The sequence below is a fragment of the Sturnira hondurensis genome, unplaced genomic scaffold, assembly GCF_014824575.4.
Source record: "Sturnira hondurensis isolate 20B ecotype Veracruz unplaced genomic scaffold, ASM1482457v3 Scaffold0010128, whole genome shotgun sequence".
Lineage (NCBI taxonomy): Eukaryota > Metazoa > Chordata > Mammalia > Chiroptera > Phyllostomidae > Sturnira > Sturnira hondurensis.
The window spans coordinates 40,738,444-40,756,508 of NW_028082759.1; the positions used below are offsets into that span (position 1 = coordinate 40,738,444).

An 18,065-nucleotide genomic window follows, 5' to 3' on the forward strand; every position below is an offset into this window, starting at 1 on the left:
AAATCTAGAGATAGATTACTTTATAATCTAAAGGTAATCCTAATGGCCTAACAAATGATGTCACAAAACACTGCATGGAAGAATACTATGCATTTTTAGTAGGCTGAGGTGTTTTTAATCATGGAAGAAATGAGTCACTACATGGTACAGCACTGAGCAAGTAGCTATTTTTGCACATTAAAAAGTGAAGGCCTGCCTTGGTCATTATGGCTCCATTGGGTGTCATCCCAAAAAGCAAAAGGTTGCCGGTTTGATTCCCAGTCATTGTGCATGTCTAGGTTGGGTCGGTTCCCAGGTGGGGTGAGTATGAGAGGCATTTTTAAACTTTTTAGAAATGTTTAAAAAGTGAAGTCCTGAAACAAGAATTTTAATTTTTTCATACTGTTTGGTAGAAGGCTTAATTTAACTAAAAAGTCATCATTCAATTATATAGTTTATTTACTAGTATTTTAGACAAACTTATCTTCAGTAACATTAAATTAATTCCATAAACTGGCTCAGCAATTAACCTTTTCCTTAAGAGTGGTTGTAGTCAGCCCTGACTGGTGTGGCTCGGTGGGGTGTTGTCTGGCGAAGCCAAAGGTTACAGCTTGGATTCCCTACCACGGCATGTACCTGTGTTGCAGCCGATCCCTGGCCGGAATGTACAAGAGGCAACTGATGGATGTCCCTGTCCCTCCCTCCCTCCCTCCCCTTCTCTTTAAGAATAATAAAATCTTAAAAAACAAAACAAGATCTCAAGGCCTGATGAACACCCCCCACTAGATGTCCATAAGCACCTCAAACTCATCCTACCCTCTTCAGAAATCACCCTTTCCCTCAAAGGTGACTTTAAATTTAAAAAAAAGTGTTTTTATGGTAATTTCTTCCACATCTCTTAGTATTTACAATTAGAGTTAGCATGTATGTAGTTTTACATTGTGTATATTAGCAAGACTTTATTTATTTTTACCAGACCTCTAATAACATCCCTTTTCTGTTTTGGAAGATCAAAGCCATTGGCCAGACAGAATTGAACGCGAGCAACCCAGAAGAAGTGTTACAGCTGGCGGCGCAGAGAAGGAAAAAAAAGTTTCTCCAAGCAATGGCAAAGCTTTACTTTTAAGCATTTAGTTAAAATTTCTTAACTTTTATTTTTTAAACAATAGGCTAAATATAAACAGTATTAAAAGATGAAATATATAATACATATGTACATACTTAGTGGTGTTCTCTTTTCAGACAAAATACCGAAACAGTTCAAAAACAAAAACTATACAAAAGACTTTGTTCCATAATAGCTTAAATTTATAATTCTTCAAAGAAGAGATGCACATGTCTAATAACAGAATAAACTAAGTCTAGTATAATTTTCTAATTCACTTCTAAGGCTGAAATTTCACTTAAAAAACCCAAATATTTATATAGAATTAGGTATTCTATATATAGCAAGTTCTGTGAAGTTTATTTTGCTTTTTTAAAAAATAAATAGGTTGCTGGGAGGAAGTATACATTTAATACTTTTCCACCTTAATAGTTTAGGTCAGGTGTTAAGCTTTATCACTTTGACACTGTCCTTAACTCATGTGGAAAATTCCAAAAGGACCTTAACAGTTTTGCAAACATAAATAAAGCCTTAGTAACACTAAATGTTTTTTAAAATCCTCACGGATGCCTTAGAGTAATAAAGTGACTTTCTCATATAAATAGTTTCAAAGGGTTCCTAAGGTTTTTTCCACTCAAACTGTGATGTACAAAAAAGTTACTATAAAGCAACCTGTATGTCAAAGACCCAAGTAGGAGCGCCACAGCATTTATAACTTCTTTGGTATTCCCACTGTTTAGAGCACAATTCAAACACCATGTTCTTCTAAGCCTTACAGGTTAAATATGTTATGGTAAGGCAAACACTCTAGTTAAAAAACATTAAGCCTTACCATTTATAAAAAGTCAAGTTTTATAATAGCTTGCTATAGCAGCTATGGATAAATTACTCACTTTATTACAAAACTAAACTTTTGTAAACACATTTAAATTTTATTTTCAAGAACCAAATTGCACTAAGCAAGAGTATATCAATCTTGGGAATCTAAACTCTAGATTCAGAGTACTCTATCACTTAATGTACCCTTAAAGGTAGCACTTGTCCAAAACTATAATGATAAAATTCCTGGTTTATCAAGATAAATGTAGTAACACTGGATCAAAATATTTTTATAGCATAAGTCGTAGCTGGCTTCTGTTTAGTCACCTTGGGAATGAATTCATCTATGTAAACAAGTCTTGCTGTTGCTTTACACAGCATAGGAATGGAATACATTTCTCCCTTCGTGCCAACTTTAGTTTTTTCAAAGAAGGGCAGTGAAATTTCTGAATTGGCTAGGATAGTCAGCACTATTTTCCTGTAAAATTTAGTAGTTCATTTTTAGGAAATTCTACCCAGTATTCAGTCAATACTTGTCTGATTAGTTAGCTTCTTTATGTTTTCCCGGTGGCTTTTCAGTGCTCTTCGGTGGTGTCATAATACCTCCACTGCACACTGGTGACAACTGTCCCACCTTCCTGAAGGTGTTTATGTAATTTACTTCATCCTACACATGTGGAGAAATCATGTGGAGATTAACAGCTAAGGTAAAGTACTGATTTAGTAAAATAAGTCAAACTAGACTTTTTGATACTAATTTGAGGATACTTAGGCCTAATACAATGGTCTCTCTCATATCTTTACAGCTTGACTAGTCGTATTCTAGAGGTTCAGCAATATGAACTGCTGTAACTGTTTCTTAAAACTTAACCTGAACTACTGGCATTGACGTTAAGAAACTTCACAAATCTTGCTTTGACCTCCGAGTTACTATACTTTATTAAGTTTTCTGCATTTTGAAATCATAGTGCCCATTACTGTCTGTTCCCTTACTATTCCCTCTATAACTGCCTGCAGTATTATCCCATAGCATCCTTATTGTGTCAGTGACTTGCTAGATGGTAAGACCAAACCCCCCCACAAGAAACATACCAGCATAGCCAGATAATTTGTATGTGTCTGGATATTGTGTCTGTCTTCCACAGAAATCTTCTTAAAAATCTTCAGCTTCACTGGACTAGTACTTTTAACTACATTGACAAAAGGCACCATCCAATCTACGCATTCAGAAATGCTGTCCCATTCCAAACCTAGACATAAAAGGGTTAGCAGAATGTGAAGGTCACACCAGAAAGTATCTAACATATGCCTAATGAACTTGTTCCTTCCAAATTTAAAGATAATTATTTTAAAACTCATTTAAAAAAGTTTTAGCAAGTCGAAACAGGTGACACTCAAACCATATTTATAATGTGGCTACTCTGAGGGAGAAAAAGACTTAGAGCTTCTTAACCAGTACTTCCTACACATGAAATTAAAATTGCCAAAACCCAAGAACTCTTACAGCAGAGCTATAATCATGTTAACCTCAAATGGGTTTAAATTCCATTTGATCTTTTTTGTTTGTGGATATACATTGAAGATCAGAAAGAAGTAACAGGAAGGTAGTCACTCCACTGCTAAGTGTTGTCCATTGAAATTTTAAATTGCTGTTTATCAGCATGCTAAGTTCACAGTAGCCTCTTTAGGGTTGTGAACAGGTAAGAAGGTAAATAAAGCCTTACCTGAGGCCTTCTTAACGACATCAATAGAGGTAAAATGGCATAAGGCAGCAGCAGCCAGTATTCTGTAGTGGAACTCTAATGAATCAGTGGTGAGAATGCACAGATCTAAAAGCTAACAAAGGAAAAAGCAAACATACAAGTATTTAGGACAAGGATAAGTACTACATATGGCTACCAAGTATCAGCTAACATTTTAGAGTTTATGATATGGACCACATGCCAAGAACTAAAATTTAAGAGATCTACAGATAAATAAGCCACTACCCTGAACTGAAGGAAGTCTTGGGATTGTAGGTCAAAAGTGAATTCATGAGATTGTTACACATGGTCATGTATAGGAGTAGGAAGGGCACCTAATCCAGAGTGGGGAAGACAGGGGAGACCTCTGCTGCTTAAATGAATCTTAAGGACAAGGTAGCCAGGAAGATGAGGAGGTAGAGAGTGTTCAATGTATAGAAAAGAGCATTTGCAAGTATCAGTGAGAAAGTATTACTTCCCATTTGAACTCAAGTAGTTCAGAACACCCATAGTAAAAATGAAATAAAGAAGGAGTACCTTTCCTTCATTCCTTATTTTAAAAAGGGTGGGGGATAGCTGCAGAGGTACAGCCTAGATTAGATCATAAAGGGTCTTTAAGAAGTCAGAACTTCTAGATTTCTGATTATAGAAATTACAAGAAGATTTTAAATCAGGAAAGTTACATTTTAAGAACTATGTTAGACTACAGCGAAGTAGATATACAAAAAACCAAGTTTCTAAACAGATTAGTTAAGAGGCAGTATAATCCAGGCAATAAGAGTTATAAAAGTTAGTTTTTCAGAGGCCTGAGGTGATACCTCTCCAGTGGAATAAAACTTAAATTGTTTGCTGCCCCAATTGACATGGTAGAAAAATGAGTAGAAGAGCTGGAAATGAATTGTATACCTCTAGAAGTGGTTTCTACATTTTTTATCAGCTTATCAAAAATTTGCCCTCTATCAAAAGAGTCATCTATAGCTGCTTATGAGAACCTGGGGTGTTGGGAATTCTGACAAAGATATTTAGCCTTCATTAAAAAGTTTTATGATATGAAAGGAATGAATTTCAATATATTTACTGGTTATCCAGTGTTAATGTTCACAGTGTTTTGGCTAGATTTTCACATCCTACATAGAATAAGAATGTAGATTTCCTCCATTTATGTATGGCAGTTACAGCAGCCTTAAGGTACTGTTGAGAAGTAGACAGGAGAGAATGGTACCCTCCTTTAATTACTGTTTTAGAATATCTGTTATATGCTGGCCTAGGAAAGTTCAGTTTGAACCTAAATTTTTTTAAGTTGTAACTAAATAAGATTTTAATTCTAATGCATAAAATAGGTATCCTGTGTATTCAAATATAAAAGAATCATGTAGAATAATTTCATACCATTATAAACCCTAAAGACAACTGACTTAAAAGTACCTATCCCACCCTGGCTGGTGTAGCTCAGTGGATTGAGCACGGGCCTGGGAACCAAAGGATCCCACTTCGATTCCCAGTCAGGGCACATGCCTGGGTTGCAGGCCAGTTCCCAGCAGGGGACGCATGAGAGGCAACCATACATTGATATTTCTCTCCCTCTCTCCTTCCCTTTTCTTTAAAAAAAATACCTTTCCCCATTTTATATCCAAAAGAGGTATTTAACTGTCTATTTTGGACTCATACTTTAAGAACTTGTTTTCTAGAATTATTAAGCAAAATAAATATTGGGGACAGAATTTTATGCTGCAGAAGTTTTGTTCTAGTCGGTTAAGGAGTAAATTTAATTCGGCATGCTATCATTTTGTTGATTGGCCTACTTAAGATTATAAATGCAAAAAACCCCTGTAATTAACAATAACAATGTCAATAACAATACCTGAGCTATCTGAATGAACTTTTCCTGAGAATACTGAGGTAGAAGAACTTTTGGAGCATCTTTAAGAGCATCAACTTGGAGGAAGAGATTTAGCCAGGAGATGACTGTTACAGGACAAAGTTCCCATTTTAAAGCCTGTTAATGAAATTAAAATGCTTGTTATTAAATGTAGGTACACAAACACCACATTATGTAGCTACTTTCTTTACTAGTCATTTCAGAAACATTCTGTTTTTGGCTTATATCTTCTTAGGAAATTTTATTATTCTGACCCCTTTTATTTTTATTGTAGGTATTTATAGATAACCTCACAATCTAAAGTTGTTTGTGTTTTATAGTATATTAGTAACATAGACCCCTTTATTATTTTCTGGTTGTCTTAGTCATTTACAAAGTGCTTAGCCTATTATTCATTCCTAATTGTCATTTCTTGCAGCCCACGGTGTTCCAAATTTGTTCTCTATTCTATTACAACTGCCCTTTTAGTTATGTTCAGTAACCACACTAATTCCTTTCAGATCTTACAACAATTGCTTCAAGACTTTTTCTTCGTTTCTGTGATCTCCAGTGACTTCTGGTCAAACGTAAAAGTAAAAAATAAAAAAACAAACAAAACAAATCCTAATTGATATCTTTCCTTCTAAGAAATCCGAAATAATTGAGAGAACAGAGGGTCTTAACACCTGTAGAACTGCCCAGATAATTCCATCTTCTCTTTACATCCTCTTATAACTTATAATGTGTACAGTTTGTAATTTATAAATTAAAGTCATATTGATTGGGTTTTCTTATATGTCCTATTAATAAATCCATGATGTTCATATTTATTAACATGCTTTCTTGTAGCTTGCATTCACTCTTTAATCTCTAACTGAACGCTTGATTACATACTTTTATGTTTCTCTCCTCTACTTTTCTATTAACAGCTCTTTCTCTGCATATAGAAAAAAGACAGTGAAATAATTCTCATTCTCTTTGTCTGTTGGAAGGAGGGGGAAGTTAACTAAGTTTTGAGAATTCACTTATATGTACAAGATATGCTAACTACCAACTACTTACATGTTTTGAAAGTGTCCTTAATCACTTTTAAATTAACAAAGTAGTATATTCTTAATATATAAACTTGAAAGATGAAGAGAAATAGAGTTTACAGGTTAAATAAATTCCTTTCTTACCCATACCATTGTCAGTATTTTGCATTAGCCTCTTAAGACTACGTCCTAATACTAAAACATCAGTTTTGATTACTTGCATTGTAGTCTTTGAGATTCAGTGATGATTACTGTTACTGAATTGCAACTAGAAATAATAAAAATATAATTATTACCTTTAATATAATGAGTTCCATCCTTAAGATATCCTCTTCACTGCAAGCGCCATCAGTGACATAAGCAAACTCTTGGAGCTTAGGAGCATAGATTTCCTTTAAAATGAATTTTAACATTAATATTAAGCACAATTGAGATTGAGATTAAAACAAAACATTTATAAACAAACCACCTACAGTCTTTATTTTTAAGGATAGCTTCACAAAGTGATTATAAATCTCAGTAAAAATTCTACAATGGTCAAAGCAACCTTACATTTAAAGATATTTTTCATTTGTAGGTCTAAATTAGCCAACTATATTGTTTGACTTTTTTTTTAAGACTTATTTTTCAAAGAATTGATCTTGAATTTTAGTTAATAAACACTATTTAATGAGTCATTTCAGTTGAAACACAAAATGCCAAACTTGTTTTAAGATTGCCTAGTATGCTGGTCAGAACAAAGTAAAACACTTATTAAGTTGCAGAAACTGAAAACATTTCCTTTACCCTAATACAAATGTATGGTTTATCAAAAGATGCTTTGTACAGTTTGACAGGTCTGCTTTAACAGTCCAAAGAACAACTACTAAAATGATCAAAGGAGCAGGAGGAAAGCCTGCCACAGATGAGAACAGGCTAAAGATCAAGATTTCAGTCTAGTGTCCTGGCCGGGTGGCTCAGCTGATTGGAGCGTCATTCCCAGCACCAAGACTGCAGGTTTGATCCCAGGTCAGGGCACATCCCTAGGTTGAGGGTTTGATTTCCAGTCAGGACGTTTACGGGAGGCAACCAATTGATGTTTCACTTTCTCCCTTCCTCTCTCTAAAATCAGCAAACATATCCTCAGGTGAGGATTAAAAAATAATCAAAATTTAAAAGTTATTAAAAAATAGATTGTCTAGGAAGACTCTCTAAAGCAAAGTATGATTTCAAGTAAGAACAGACTGAAGACAAACTTATTCACCAAATTTGGCAGATTTGGGGGATAGCCCTGAAAGCTCAGAAGGTAAATTTGGGAGAAAAAGAATACACTTAAGGAAATTAAGGCATGATTCACTCCTTCTGTTTTCCACATATGGAGGTACTAATGATATTCATAATGCATTAAGAAAAGAATAGTGAGATTGTATGAAGGAAAATCTCAGGCAGTAAAAGGGTTGCCTTCTATCCCAGCATCACTATCAGATGCAAAAATATTAGGCTGCATATAGACCAATATTCTAACCCAAAAAGCATTTCATTTGACTGGTTAGTCTGTTTCCTATTGAATCCAAGAGCCGTAATTAAGTATATGGAGACAATATCAGTCTATTTAATTTGGCAGAATGAGCCATCGAATGTTGCACCTAGGCATTTATCCCAGAGACTTATAATAGGCTTAGCTACAAAAATGGAACTATGATATTTATCTTTGTATCCAAATCGTAATGAATAAAAATGTATTAAAAAATACTCATCTTTCTGAAGGAGTTAATACCAAAGTAGGGTTTTCTGGAATTAATGTGTTGATTTTAAAAACCAGATAGGAAAATATGTCTCTAGATAAACTTTGAGAACTTACCTCAAGTTTGGAAGCAATGAATAATGAGGTAATTCCAATGAGTTGAAGCATATTTTTATTTATATCCTTTTGTGTCAACATAAACCTATCAAAAAAGTCTTGTGCAAGATAAAATGTTTCTCTATGAAGTGTGTATACTTCACATACCTAGACAAGAATCCAAAGATTTAAATATTATTGCATGAATTTCTCAAAATTAGAAAGTTATATTTTAGCATTCTCAGACTTCAAAATGCATTCATAAGCCCAACTTACCAAAGCTAAGCATGGGGGTAAAAATGACATGCACAGATAGGATAAATCTTACTAGCATCCTCATTTTATAGTTTTTTTTTCACACGGACTTAATTACTGTATTTATTCCTATGTACACTTTTACTATGATTGATATTTTTCTTTTTTAATATGTTATGTTGATTATGCTATTACAGTTGTCCCATTTCCCCCCCTTCATTCCCCTCCACCCTGCACACCCCCTCCCACCCACATTCCCCCCCTTTAGTTCATGTCCACGTGTCATATGTAAGTTCTTTGGCTTCTACATATCCTATACTATTCTTACCCTCCCCCTTTCTATTTTCTACCTACCATCTATGCTACCTATTCTCTGTAACTTTTCCCCTTCTCTCCCCCTCCCATTCCCCTGTTAATAACCCTCCTTGTGATCTCCATTTCTGTGGTTGTGTTCCTGTTCTAGTTGTTTGCTTAGTTTGTGTTTTTGTTTTAGGTGTAGTTGTTAATAACTGAGTTTGCTGTCCTTTTACTGTTCATATATTTTTAAAAGATTTTATCTATCTTTAGAGGGGAAGGGAAGGAGAGAAGGAGAGAAATATCAATGTATGGTTGCCTCTCGTGAGTCCCCTGCTGGGAACTGGCCTGCAACCCAGGCATGTGCTCTGACTGGGAACTGAACTGTGATCGTGTGGTTTGCAGGCCCATGCTCAATCCACTGAGCTACACCAGGCAGGGCTTTACTGTTCATGTTTTTGATCATCTTTTTCTTAGATAAGTCCCTTTAACATTTCATAAAGTAAGGGCTTGGTGATGATGAACTCCTTGAATTTGACCTTATCTGGGAAACACTTTATCTGCCCTTCCATTCTAAATGTAAGCTTTGCTGGATAGAGTAATCTTGAATGTAGGTCTTTGGATTTCATGACTTGGAATACTTCTTTCCAGCCCCTCCTTGCCTGTAACATCTCTTTCGAGAAATCAGCTGATTGTCTTATGGGAACTCCTTTGTATGTAACTGTCTCCTTTTCTCTTGCTGTTTTTAAGATTCTCTCTTCCTCTTTCATGTTGGCTAAGGTAATTATGATGTGCCTTGCTGTGTTCCTCCTTGAGTCCAACTTCCTGGAAGTTCCCTGGACTTCCTGGAAGTCTATTTCCTTTGCCAGATTGGCGAAGTTCTCCTTTATTATTTGTTCAAATAACTTTTGCACTTGTTGCTCTTCCTCTTCCCCTTCTGGTACCCCTATAATTTGGATGTCGGAATGTTTAAAGATGTCCTGGAGGTTTCTCAGCCTCTCCTGATTTTTAAAAAAATTCTTGTTTCTTCATTCTTTTCTGGTTGGATGTTTCTTTCTTCCTTCTGGTCCACACTGTTGATTTGAGTTCCAGTTTCCTTCCCATCACTATTGGTTCCCTGTAAATTTTCCTTTATTTCACTTAGTGTAGCTTTCATTTTTTTCATGTAATTTGCAATGAAATTTAACCAGTTCTGTGAGCATCCTGATTACCAGTGTTTTGAACTTTGCATCTGATAGGTTGGCTGTCTCTTCATCGCTTAGGTGTATTTTTTCTGGAGCTTTCATCTGTTCTTTTATTTAGGCCTTTTTTTTTTGTCTTGATGTGCTTGTTACATAGTGAGGGGTGGAACCTTAGGTGTTCATCTGGGTGGGGTAAGCCACATTGCTGTGTTGTGATGCTGTATGTGGGGAAGGGGTCCCCAATGTATGAGGGAACAATGGCTCTTGTTCCACTCTCTGCTGACTTTCAGTCACTTCCTCACTTCCCACCAGCAAATTGGGCCCTTCTGGTGCTGCTTCCCGCGTGGGTGGGTTAGTGTACGTTTTAGGACCCTGTGGGTCTCTCCAATGAACTCTCCTGTGAGTTTGGGAGTTTCTTCAGCTGCCTCAACCCACACAGGTGTTTTCAATAAGAGTTTTGAGGCTTTATTTCCCTGTGCTGGGGCCCTGGGTGCACAGTCCCTGGCTCCCCAGTTGTTTCTCCCAGTTTATCTGCGCATGAATGTGGTACTGCCCAGTCCTCAATCCGCCGCCTCAGTGGATCTGCCCACTGCTGCCTTGCCAACCAGCTGCAGCCTTGCACGCCACATACCCCACTCTACAATCTGCTGCCTCACTGGGTCCGCCAGCCACCACCTTGCCTCAAATCCTCTCTGCCTGGCTGCCTGTTTCCTCCCCTCCTACTGGTCTGGATGAATGTGTCTTCCTTAACTCCTTGGTTGTCGGACTTCCATACAGTTCAGAGTTCTGTAAGTTCTGGTTGTTTTTTGTTTTAAATTGTTGTTGTCCTTTTGATTGTGCGAGCAGACACAGTGTGTCTACCTACACCTCCATCTTGGCTGCAAGTCCCTTTTGAGAACCTTTTTCTATTAATTTTCGAATTGTTTGTTGCTGACAAATGGGTAAGTTTTCTTACTTAGTTTATATTCATATTAATTTTAATAGTTCCAACTGATTTTCTTCATCATTACAGGTAGACATTTAACTAAAAAAAAAACTACAATAATGTTCCCGTTTCAATGCTTTTATGTCATTTATATCTCATGTTTTATTGCACTGGCTAAACTTGTAGAAGAAAACTGAATGGGGAAGGGACTTCCACCAAGATGGAGGCATAGATGGAACCACTGTGCCTCCTCTCACAACCAAGTTTAAAGTCAACAAAGTTTCAGTAACCAAAACGCAGCCAAAACACAGAAAATTGAACTATATGGAAGTCCGACAACAACGAACCGTTCAGGCAGACCGATAAGAGGGTCAGAGCCAGCAGCGGAGTGGGGATCGGGCAAGAAAGATCTCCCGTAAATTCTACACAGAGCCTAGAGGGCTTAGGGCTTCTGGATATTCAAAGCCGAATTGTTTAGGACAAAGATATCAGTGTTCAAAATCATAATCTGACTTTGGTGATACTGAAAAGGACTTCTGAAGTCTCTGAAGCCTAGTCCTGGTTCTTCCATTTTGCAGAGCAGAATTCAAAACCTTGTCAACCATATATTCTGTTCATCTTGAATATCCTCAGCACCTAGAATGATGCCCGGTACACAGCAATACCAGATACCTCAAATTCTGAATTGGGTTTGGGTTGTGTGGGACAAAGTGGCTATGTCCTCATGACTTTACTCTTAGAGACAGTCATTTTCTATTTTGGTACCATCAACAACAGCAAATACCACCTTCCCCCCAAAAAGATGGCTGCTGCCATGGAAAACACGTTTATGTCTATATATTTTCTTCCATCATACAGAGACAAGAAATTCATATTGCTGGAACATACCTCTAAAAGCCAGTCTAGAAGTATGGACCTCATCTGTGGTTCCAGGTCAGAATGCAGAACTTGAAAATGTTTGTCATGAACATACCGGCTCTCTTTCTTTAACATGTTTAGCCAAACATCCTTTGAACATCCCCAGCTATAGGAAAGAGATTGAAAGAAATAATTAAGCTAACTGTTTTACATAGAAAAAAACTCTTTAAGATGCTAAAGTCTAACTTTCAATTAGAACTTGGAAGGAGAAGCTCTTTAAGGAAAAATTGTTACTTTAACTTTTAAGAGACATTTAGTGTGAAAAAATAGAAGCCTGAAATTATACAGCAAAAACTTGGATTATGATAAACTACATTGATAGATTTCAAGAATGTTTTTTAGTCCCCATTTGTTTATAATTTATAAGGTTCCTGTTTAAGATAACCATGTTTTCTCAAGAGCAATACTAAAAAGGTAAGTATTTAAAGCATATGATTCCAGTAGAAACAAGTCTCAAATCACCTCCACATAGGTCAACAGTAGTCACCTATAGTGGGGGTAAGGTAGGACGGAGTATGGGGGAAGGGAAGGATTGGTAAGTTTGAATTAATTTGCTTATTAAAGCCAAATATAAATTATTACACTAGATGTTTTGTACAAGCTGTACTTCCTAGTCCTAGTCATTAACTAGAAAAAAGATGCATAGACCTTACTAAGCTTGGTAAAAAATAAATGGTATTGATATATCAAGTGGTAATGCTGTACATATTAAAATGTTTCTGTCTTAAGAATTTAGATAAATTCTTTAAACTCCTTTAAAGAGGTAGTTCAGTTCTTATAAGGCTTACAGTACTCAGCAGGCAAATGAAAATAATTGTATAGAGTCAATGTTTTAAATTCCCCTATCATTTGCAAATAGCACTACTCAGATTATATATATGCTTAAATATTACTAAAGAAAGCATTTTTACAGGTTTTTCTAATGAAGACAAAAAATAAAGTAGTGCCATATATGACATTAGTACAATTTTAATCTGACATTAAATTACTGAAATTTTTCTTACCTTAAATCAGGCAAAGGTGAAGGATCAATAAAAAGATTTTTAAATCTGTAATTTGTAAATCTGGAGAAGTCACTTGTTCCTATTTCTTTGTGGGGTGTTTCAATGATAATGCAAGGACTGATCCCCCCAGATAATACAGGTGGCCAACAATTCTGTCATTTTAAAAAAATAAAAAGAATATTTGTACAAAAGGAAACCAGCTTTTGTCTGAGATCTTTCATAAATGGAAGCTAATATTTCTAAACAGTCTGTAATTTTCCCCAAACACTGTTAGCTAATGTGCTGACAATGTAGTTTAACAAGTTGACATTTGTGTTTTATAAATCAGCCATATAGCTCATATCAATCTTCATAAAGAGGAACTCTGGCCAGGTAGCTCAGTTGGTTAGAGCATTGCCCTATATGCCAAGATGGTTGGTTCTATCCCTATTTAGGGTACACATACAAGTCAGCCAATGAATGTATAAATAAATGGAAATATACAAGAGTGCATTAATAAATGGAACAACATATCAATGTTTTTCCTCTTCCTCTTTTGTAACAGTGCTGGCTGGTGTGGTTCAGTGGGTTGAGAGCCAGCCTGTGAACTGAAAGGTCTCGGGTTCAATTCTCAGTCAGGGCACATGCCTGAGTTGCAGGCCAGGTCCTCAGTAGGGGGCATGGGAGAGGCAACAGATTGATATTTCTCTTGAACATCAAAGTTCCTCTCCCTCTCTTCCCCCATCCCTCCCCCTCTTTCTAGAAATGAATACAGTTTTAAAAATCTTTTAAAAAAGGAACAGCCCTGGCTGGTGTGGCTTGGTGGACTGAGCACTGGCCTGTGAACCAAAGGGTCTCCAGTTTGATTCCCAGTCAGGGCACATGCCTGGGTTGTGGGCCAGGTCCCCAGCTGGGGGCGTGTGAGAGGCAACCACATACTGATGTTTCTTTCCCTCTCCTTCTCCCTCCTTTCCCCTCTATCTAAAAAATAAATGTCTTTTTTTAAAAGAACAGGATGTTTTAGACAAAATACAAGATATCAGATATTGGGCGAGGGAAGGAATCAATACATTTGTGGTCAGATACTAATAACTTTTAGAATTATAAAATTGAAGTGCTTTCCCTGTATTTATCAGTAGTGGCAAGGGCACCTTGTTGTATAAACCCCCCCCCCTCTAGTTAATCCTGTTCTGATACTTTAGATTACTTGTGGGCAACACCTTAAAAATAGAATCAAGTGGAATCAATTACTTAACTACTACCTAAAGGACCCTTTCCCCAATCGGTGCAGGTTTCAAAGAGAACCACTGTCTAAAGTGTTTTATTTACAGCCCATAAGAGAACTAGGTAGCCAGGGCTGGGGAGCCAGTCTGTCAGTGACCTCACATCCTATTTATGCCCCAAGGAGCAGCTATTAGGGCCCTCCACTACAGTGAGCGGGGGAACAAAGAGCAGTGCATTGGACAGACTTGGCACGCCCTGGTGCGCTAGGCAGCTCTAAGAGGGAGAAAATTTACAAAGAGGAACCAGCTGCTTCATGGCAAACTACTCTGCAGCTGCAAGTAGGATGAGGGCACATAACAAACCACCCTTAAGATAGGCGCCCTCTCCCTGCTGACCTCTAGGGGCATCAAAAGTAAAAGTGCCCAGAAGGACCTTCTTCTAGTGAGTGCAAAGCCAATCCTAGTCTTCCTCGTACTGCCTCTTTTCCCCAAACCCGCCGAGGCCAGTTCTGCATTACCCTAATCTCATACTGTTGTTTCTTGGCGACCTTCTCCTCTTTTCTTTTTTTGACATCCTGAGAAACAGAAAAGACTACTGTTAAACTAAGGTCCCAGCAAGCAATTTCCTCTCTCTCCTCCCTCTCTCCCCTTAACTCACCTGGGCTGTTTTTCTCTTCTTGGCCTGAATTATCTGGGCCTCTTGCGGGGAATCAGTCCGGCTGGGCCGGGGCCGCTGCTTAGCTTGCAAACGGCTACTGTGGTGGATTTTTAAAAATAAAGTTTAGTAAGTCATGCCTTTCAAAGGCAGAAGCTAACAGTAAACATATCTCCAAGACAAATAACGTTACCTGCGTCTTGACATTCTCTTCAAGTGTATGAAACGTCTGGAAGGGAGAGAGGAAACCGGAGTCAAGTACACTGCCATCCATGTTCCCCCAGTGCCGATCAGACGCTGATTCAGAGGTTACAGCTAAGCCTCCCAGGAGATGGCCTGAGCCATTCTACCATGCCGTCTGGCAATATATTAGTTATCTAATGGTATTAACTTTGGACCCATGCTTGCGTTTCCTCAACTTACTGTGCAGCCAGGACGCGAGTTTTCAAATAGTCACAAAGTACACCCCAGTATCCCGAGTGCGCATGGAAGGAGATCTCCCCTAAGTGGGTCTTCTCCGCATCCTCCACCTTCTCCACCGGGCCCTCGAGTGGGGGTGACAGCGCCCCCACTCTCCACACCCTGTATCCTGGATGAGCCGCGGAGCGAGGGGGTTGTGGAGGCAAAATGCCGTGGAGAAGCCGGTTCCGCGCCAATTTGGAGAACAGCAGTGGCGGGGAAGCAGGGGGCGGAGGGAACTGACACTTGTGTCACGTCCTTCAGTCTCCTTTCCCTCCTTCCCTGCCCCACCGGGCCCTGCTCGTCGCTTAGAGGGGGCACCAGGACCCTAGCTCCAGATGAGGGTGGCGATGAAAGAAAGGCGGCTAAAGACGAGGGAACTTCTGGTCGGGGAACTTGACTCCCCGTAGAGGGGTCCCAGACACCCATCCTGTCCCGCAGGATAGCTCCCGAAACGAGGGCGGGAGAGAGAAGCCCGTAGGAGGAGCGACTTTTCCGTGGCCGGGCACTCGGGGGCAGCCCTCTGTCCCGCTTCGCTTCCCCGACCCCCTGCCAAAGGTCCTGACAGGAACGAACGGCGGGGACCCTTCCTCACCAGCCGTCTAGATCTCAGCCCTCCCACGTCTCCTCCCACGTTTCCTCCCTCAGGCTCCCGCCCGCGGAATGGAGCAGCAGGGGCCGGGGGCTGCTTTCTTCCCTCCCGCATCCCCGCCGCTAAGCCCAGCGATTCCTCACCGCCAAACTCGCTACTGCTCGGCTCTCAGCTGGCGCCGGCGCCAACCCAATATATAGGCCGGGCGAGGCCCGCCCCGCACGCATGCGCTGTAGACTGACACTTCAGCCAGCGCGCTTCCCTCCCCCGCGCGCCCTCGCGGCTGCCCCTCAGGCCCGCGCGCGCGCTCGGCCTGCGTCCGCCCTTCCTAGGCGGGCGCAGATGTTGCCCAGACTTTCAGTCTGCGGCTACCTGCGCCCCACTTCACCTGCTTGCGCGGCCTGCCGGCGGGAGGGTGTCTGTCAGAAGCTCCTCCTTCGTGGCCAGGCTCCCCGCCGCTAGGCTTCCACAACCTCCCGCCAATCTGTCCCCGCTCCCTCCCGCCCTCAACTCCCAGATTCTAAGGGTGTCAGGATGTGGCTCAGCCCTGGCGAAAGACCAAGTGGAAGCAAGTTAACAAACACAGAGTGGCTAGGATTTGGCCATCCTGTGGCGCACGCAGGCCATTCGGCCAAAGCCAAGAGGAACGCGGTTCGTTCCTAAGAGACGCGGAGACTGAAAGGACCGCCCCTGGGGGAGGGGCGCGTCGCTGGCTGGAGAGCGGGCCAATGGGAGGCGAGGACGCCAGCACAACGTGGAGCGGCTGCAGAATGTAAACACAACCGGCGCGCGGCGGGCCACTAGTCCCCACGCGCCACCCGTGGCCCGGCGCGCCACCCACCTGGCCCCGGGGCCCGCCCGGGGCCGCCAGTGGCCACCCTGGGCAACCCTGCTCAGGGATGCCTATCTTGCACCTTGCTCCAGCCCGCCGACCCAGGTATGGCTCAACCCTCTTTTCCCGCTCCCCCCTCAGCAGACTAGCTCATCCTCCCGGTGGTTGAGTCCCTCTGTACCCTGCCGCCCTCACCCTGTTCGGCGCCCTCCCACGCTATGGGCCCCGCGTAGGAAATGTTCGCGCCTTGTCACGCCCTCCCTTCCTTTTTTCCCACTCTCCAATTCCGGGACTCCCAAGGGTAAAACACCCCTCCGGAGCGGGGCCTGGGGTAGTATTCTCCCTTTTCCACGAGCGCGGTTTCTCTCCCAGACCCGGGCCGGAGCGCAGAGCGGTCTCACCACGTGCAGGCTCCGGTCTTACCCGCCCCGCCCCACCGCCGTCTTCGCGCCCTGCGGAGCCCGCGCGAGCGGCCAGCGCGGGAGGCAGCCCGCCTCAGAGCTATAATGGGAGGAGGCGGGTCCGACGCATTTCGTTCTCTTCGGGACCCCTAGGGTCCCCCAGGAGCCTCTGTTAACGCCCCCGCCCCAGCACTCCCGACTACTGGACGTCTCCGAGGAGGACGTGTAGATGATACTTCGCAAACAGGGTTTGAGGCGGGACCTGTGGGGCAGGAGTTGCCAACAGGAACAAAGACTCGGGGTGCAGGAGCTGTGCGAAGGCTCCCCGGAACCCAGGCAGCTCCGGGCAGACCAGGGCCAGCCGCGTTCGTCTCTGCGCCCTGGCTGCGAGTGAGCTGCGGGAGAGGGCCAGGGAGACGGAGCCTCTGGGGCGGCCGGGGTTCGAGGCCGAGGCGGGAGCCCTTCCGGAGATGCACCAGGAGGCGGCGGCCGGGACCCGCCCGGGGTCTCCTCCCCGCTCCACGCTGTGTGCCGGCCTTGGAGCCTAGAAATAACGAGTGCTTTTGGGCCTTTAAGCCAGGGACAGCTCTCCTTTTTCCCATTTCCTTTTTCGCGTCTTTCAACAGTCTAGTGACACCGGCAAAGTGATGGGCTTTTCCCCAAATTTACGAATGGGGAAATAGGGAGTCTTGACCAAGGTGACAGCATCGGAAGATACCCAGAATCTTGTCAGACCCAAGAAACTTCATACCATTTGTAATTCTTACGATGGCTCTGTTGTTCGGGAAGGAGTTGCATCCCTTTTACAGTCGCCGAAAACGCTGTTACGGTGTTGAACTTAGAGATCTGATTGCGTGATGTTAAGAAAAATACAGGGACCCTGACGCGAAAGGGCACCGGTTTGATTCCCGGTCAGGGCGCCTGCCTGCTTTTTGGTTTGGTCCCGGTTGGCGGTGGGAGGGCGGGGGCACGTAGGAGAGGCAACGGATCT

At 41.5% G+C, this 18,065-nt stretch overlaps 2 protein-coding genes across 5 annotated transcripts in view; one reads left to right on the forward strand and one right to left on the reverse strand.

Annotated features, from left to right (window-relative positions):
- INTS8 (integrator complex subunit 8) overlaps positions 1 to 3,039 on the forward strand; it is a 53,210-nt gene extending 50,171 nt beyond the window's left edge. For 2 of the 3 annotated variants that reach the window (XM_037058753.1, XM_037058756.1), the window contains exon 28: positions 989 to 1,235. In XM_037058753.1, the coding sequence (XP_036914648.1) occupies positions 989 to 1,113 (125 nt within the window). In that variant the 3' untranslated portion in view covers positions 1,114 to 1,235. Of the gene's footprint in view, positions 1 to 988 lie in introns of all 3 variants that reach the window. The other variant, XM_037058754.1, reaches the window with a different exon arrangement.
- On the reverse strand, positions 1,462 to 16,036 carry CCNE2 (cyclin E2). 2 transcript variants are annotated; one of them, XM_037058757.1, is made up of 12 exons: positions 15,985 to 16,036; positions 14,984 to 15,019; positions 14,794 to 14,890; positions 14,654 to 14,710; positions 12,934 to 13,085; positions 11,900 to 12,035; positions 8,378 to 8,524; positions 6,834 to 6,929; positions 5,507 to 5,641; positions 3,628 to 3,739; positions 2,996 to 3,153; positions 1,462 to 2,570 (listed from the first exon to the last, which is right to left on the reverse strand). In XM_037058757.1, the coding sequence occupies exons 2-12, from the start codon at positions 14,995 to 14,997 to the stop codon at positions 2,445 to 2,447; spliced, it is 1,230 nt and encodes a 409-aa protein (XP_036914652.1). In that variant the 5' UTR covers positions 14,998 to 15,019; positions 15,985 to 16,036; the 3' UTR covers positions 1,462 to 2,444. The 2 variants fall into 2 exon arrangements, with proteins under 2 accessions (XP_036914652.1, XP_036914653.1); XM_037058758.1 differs by having other exon boundaries at positions 14,794 to 14,887; positions 15,985 to 16,024.
- Positions 16,037 to 18,065: the final 2,029 nt, after the last annotated feature.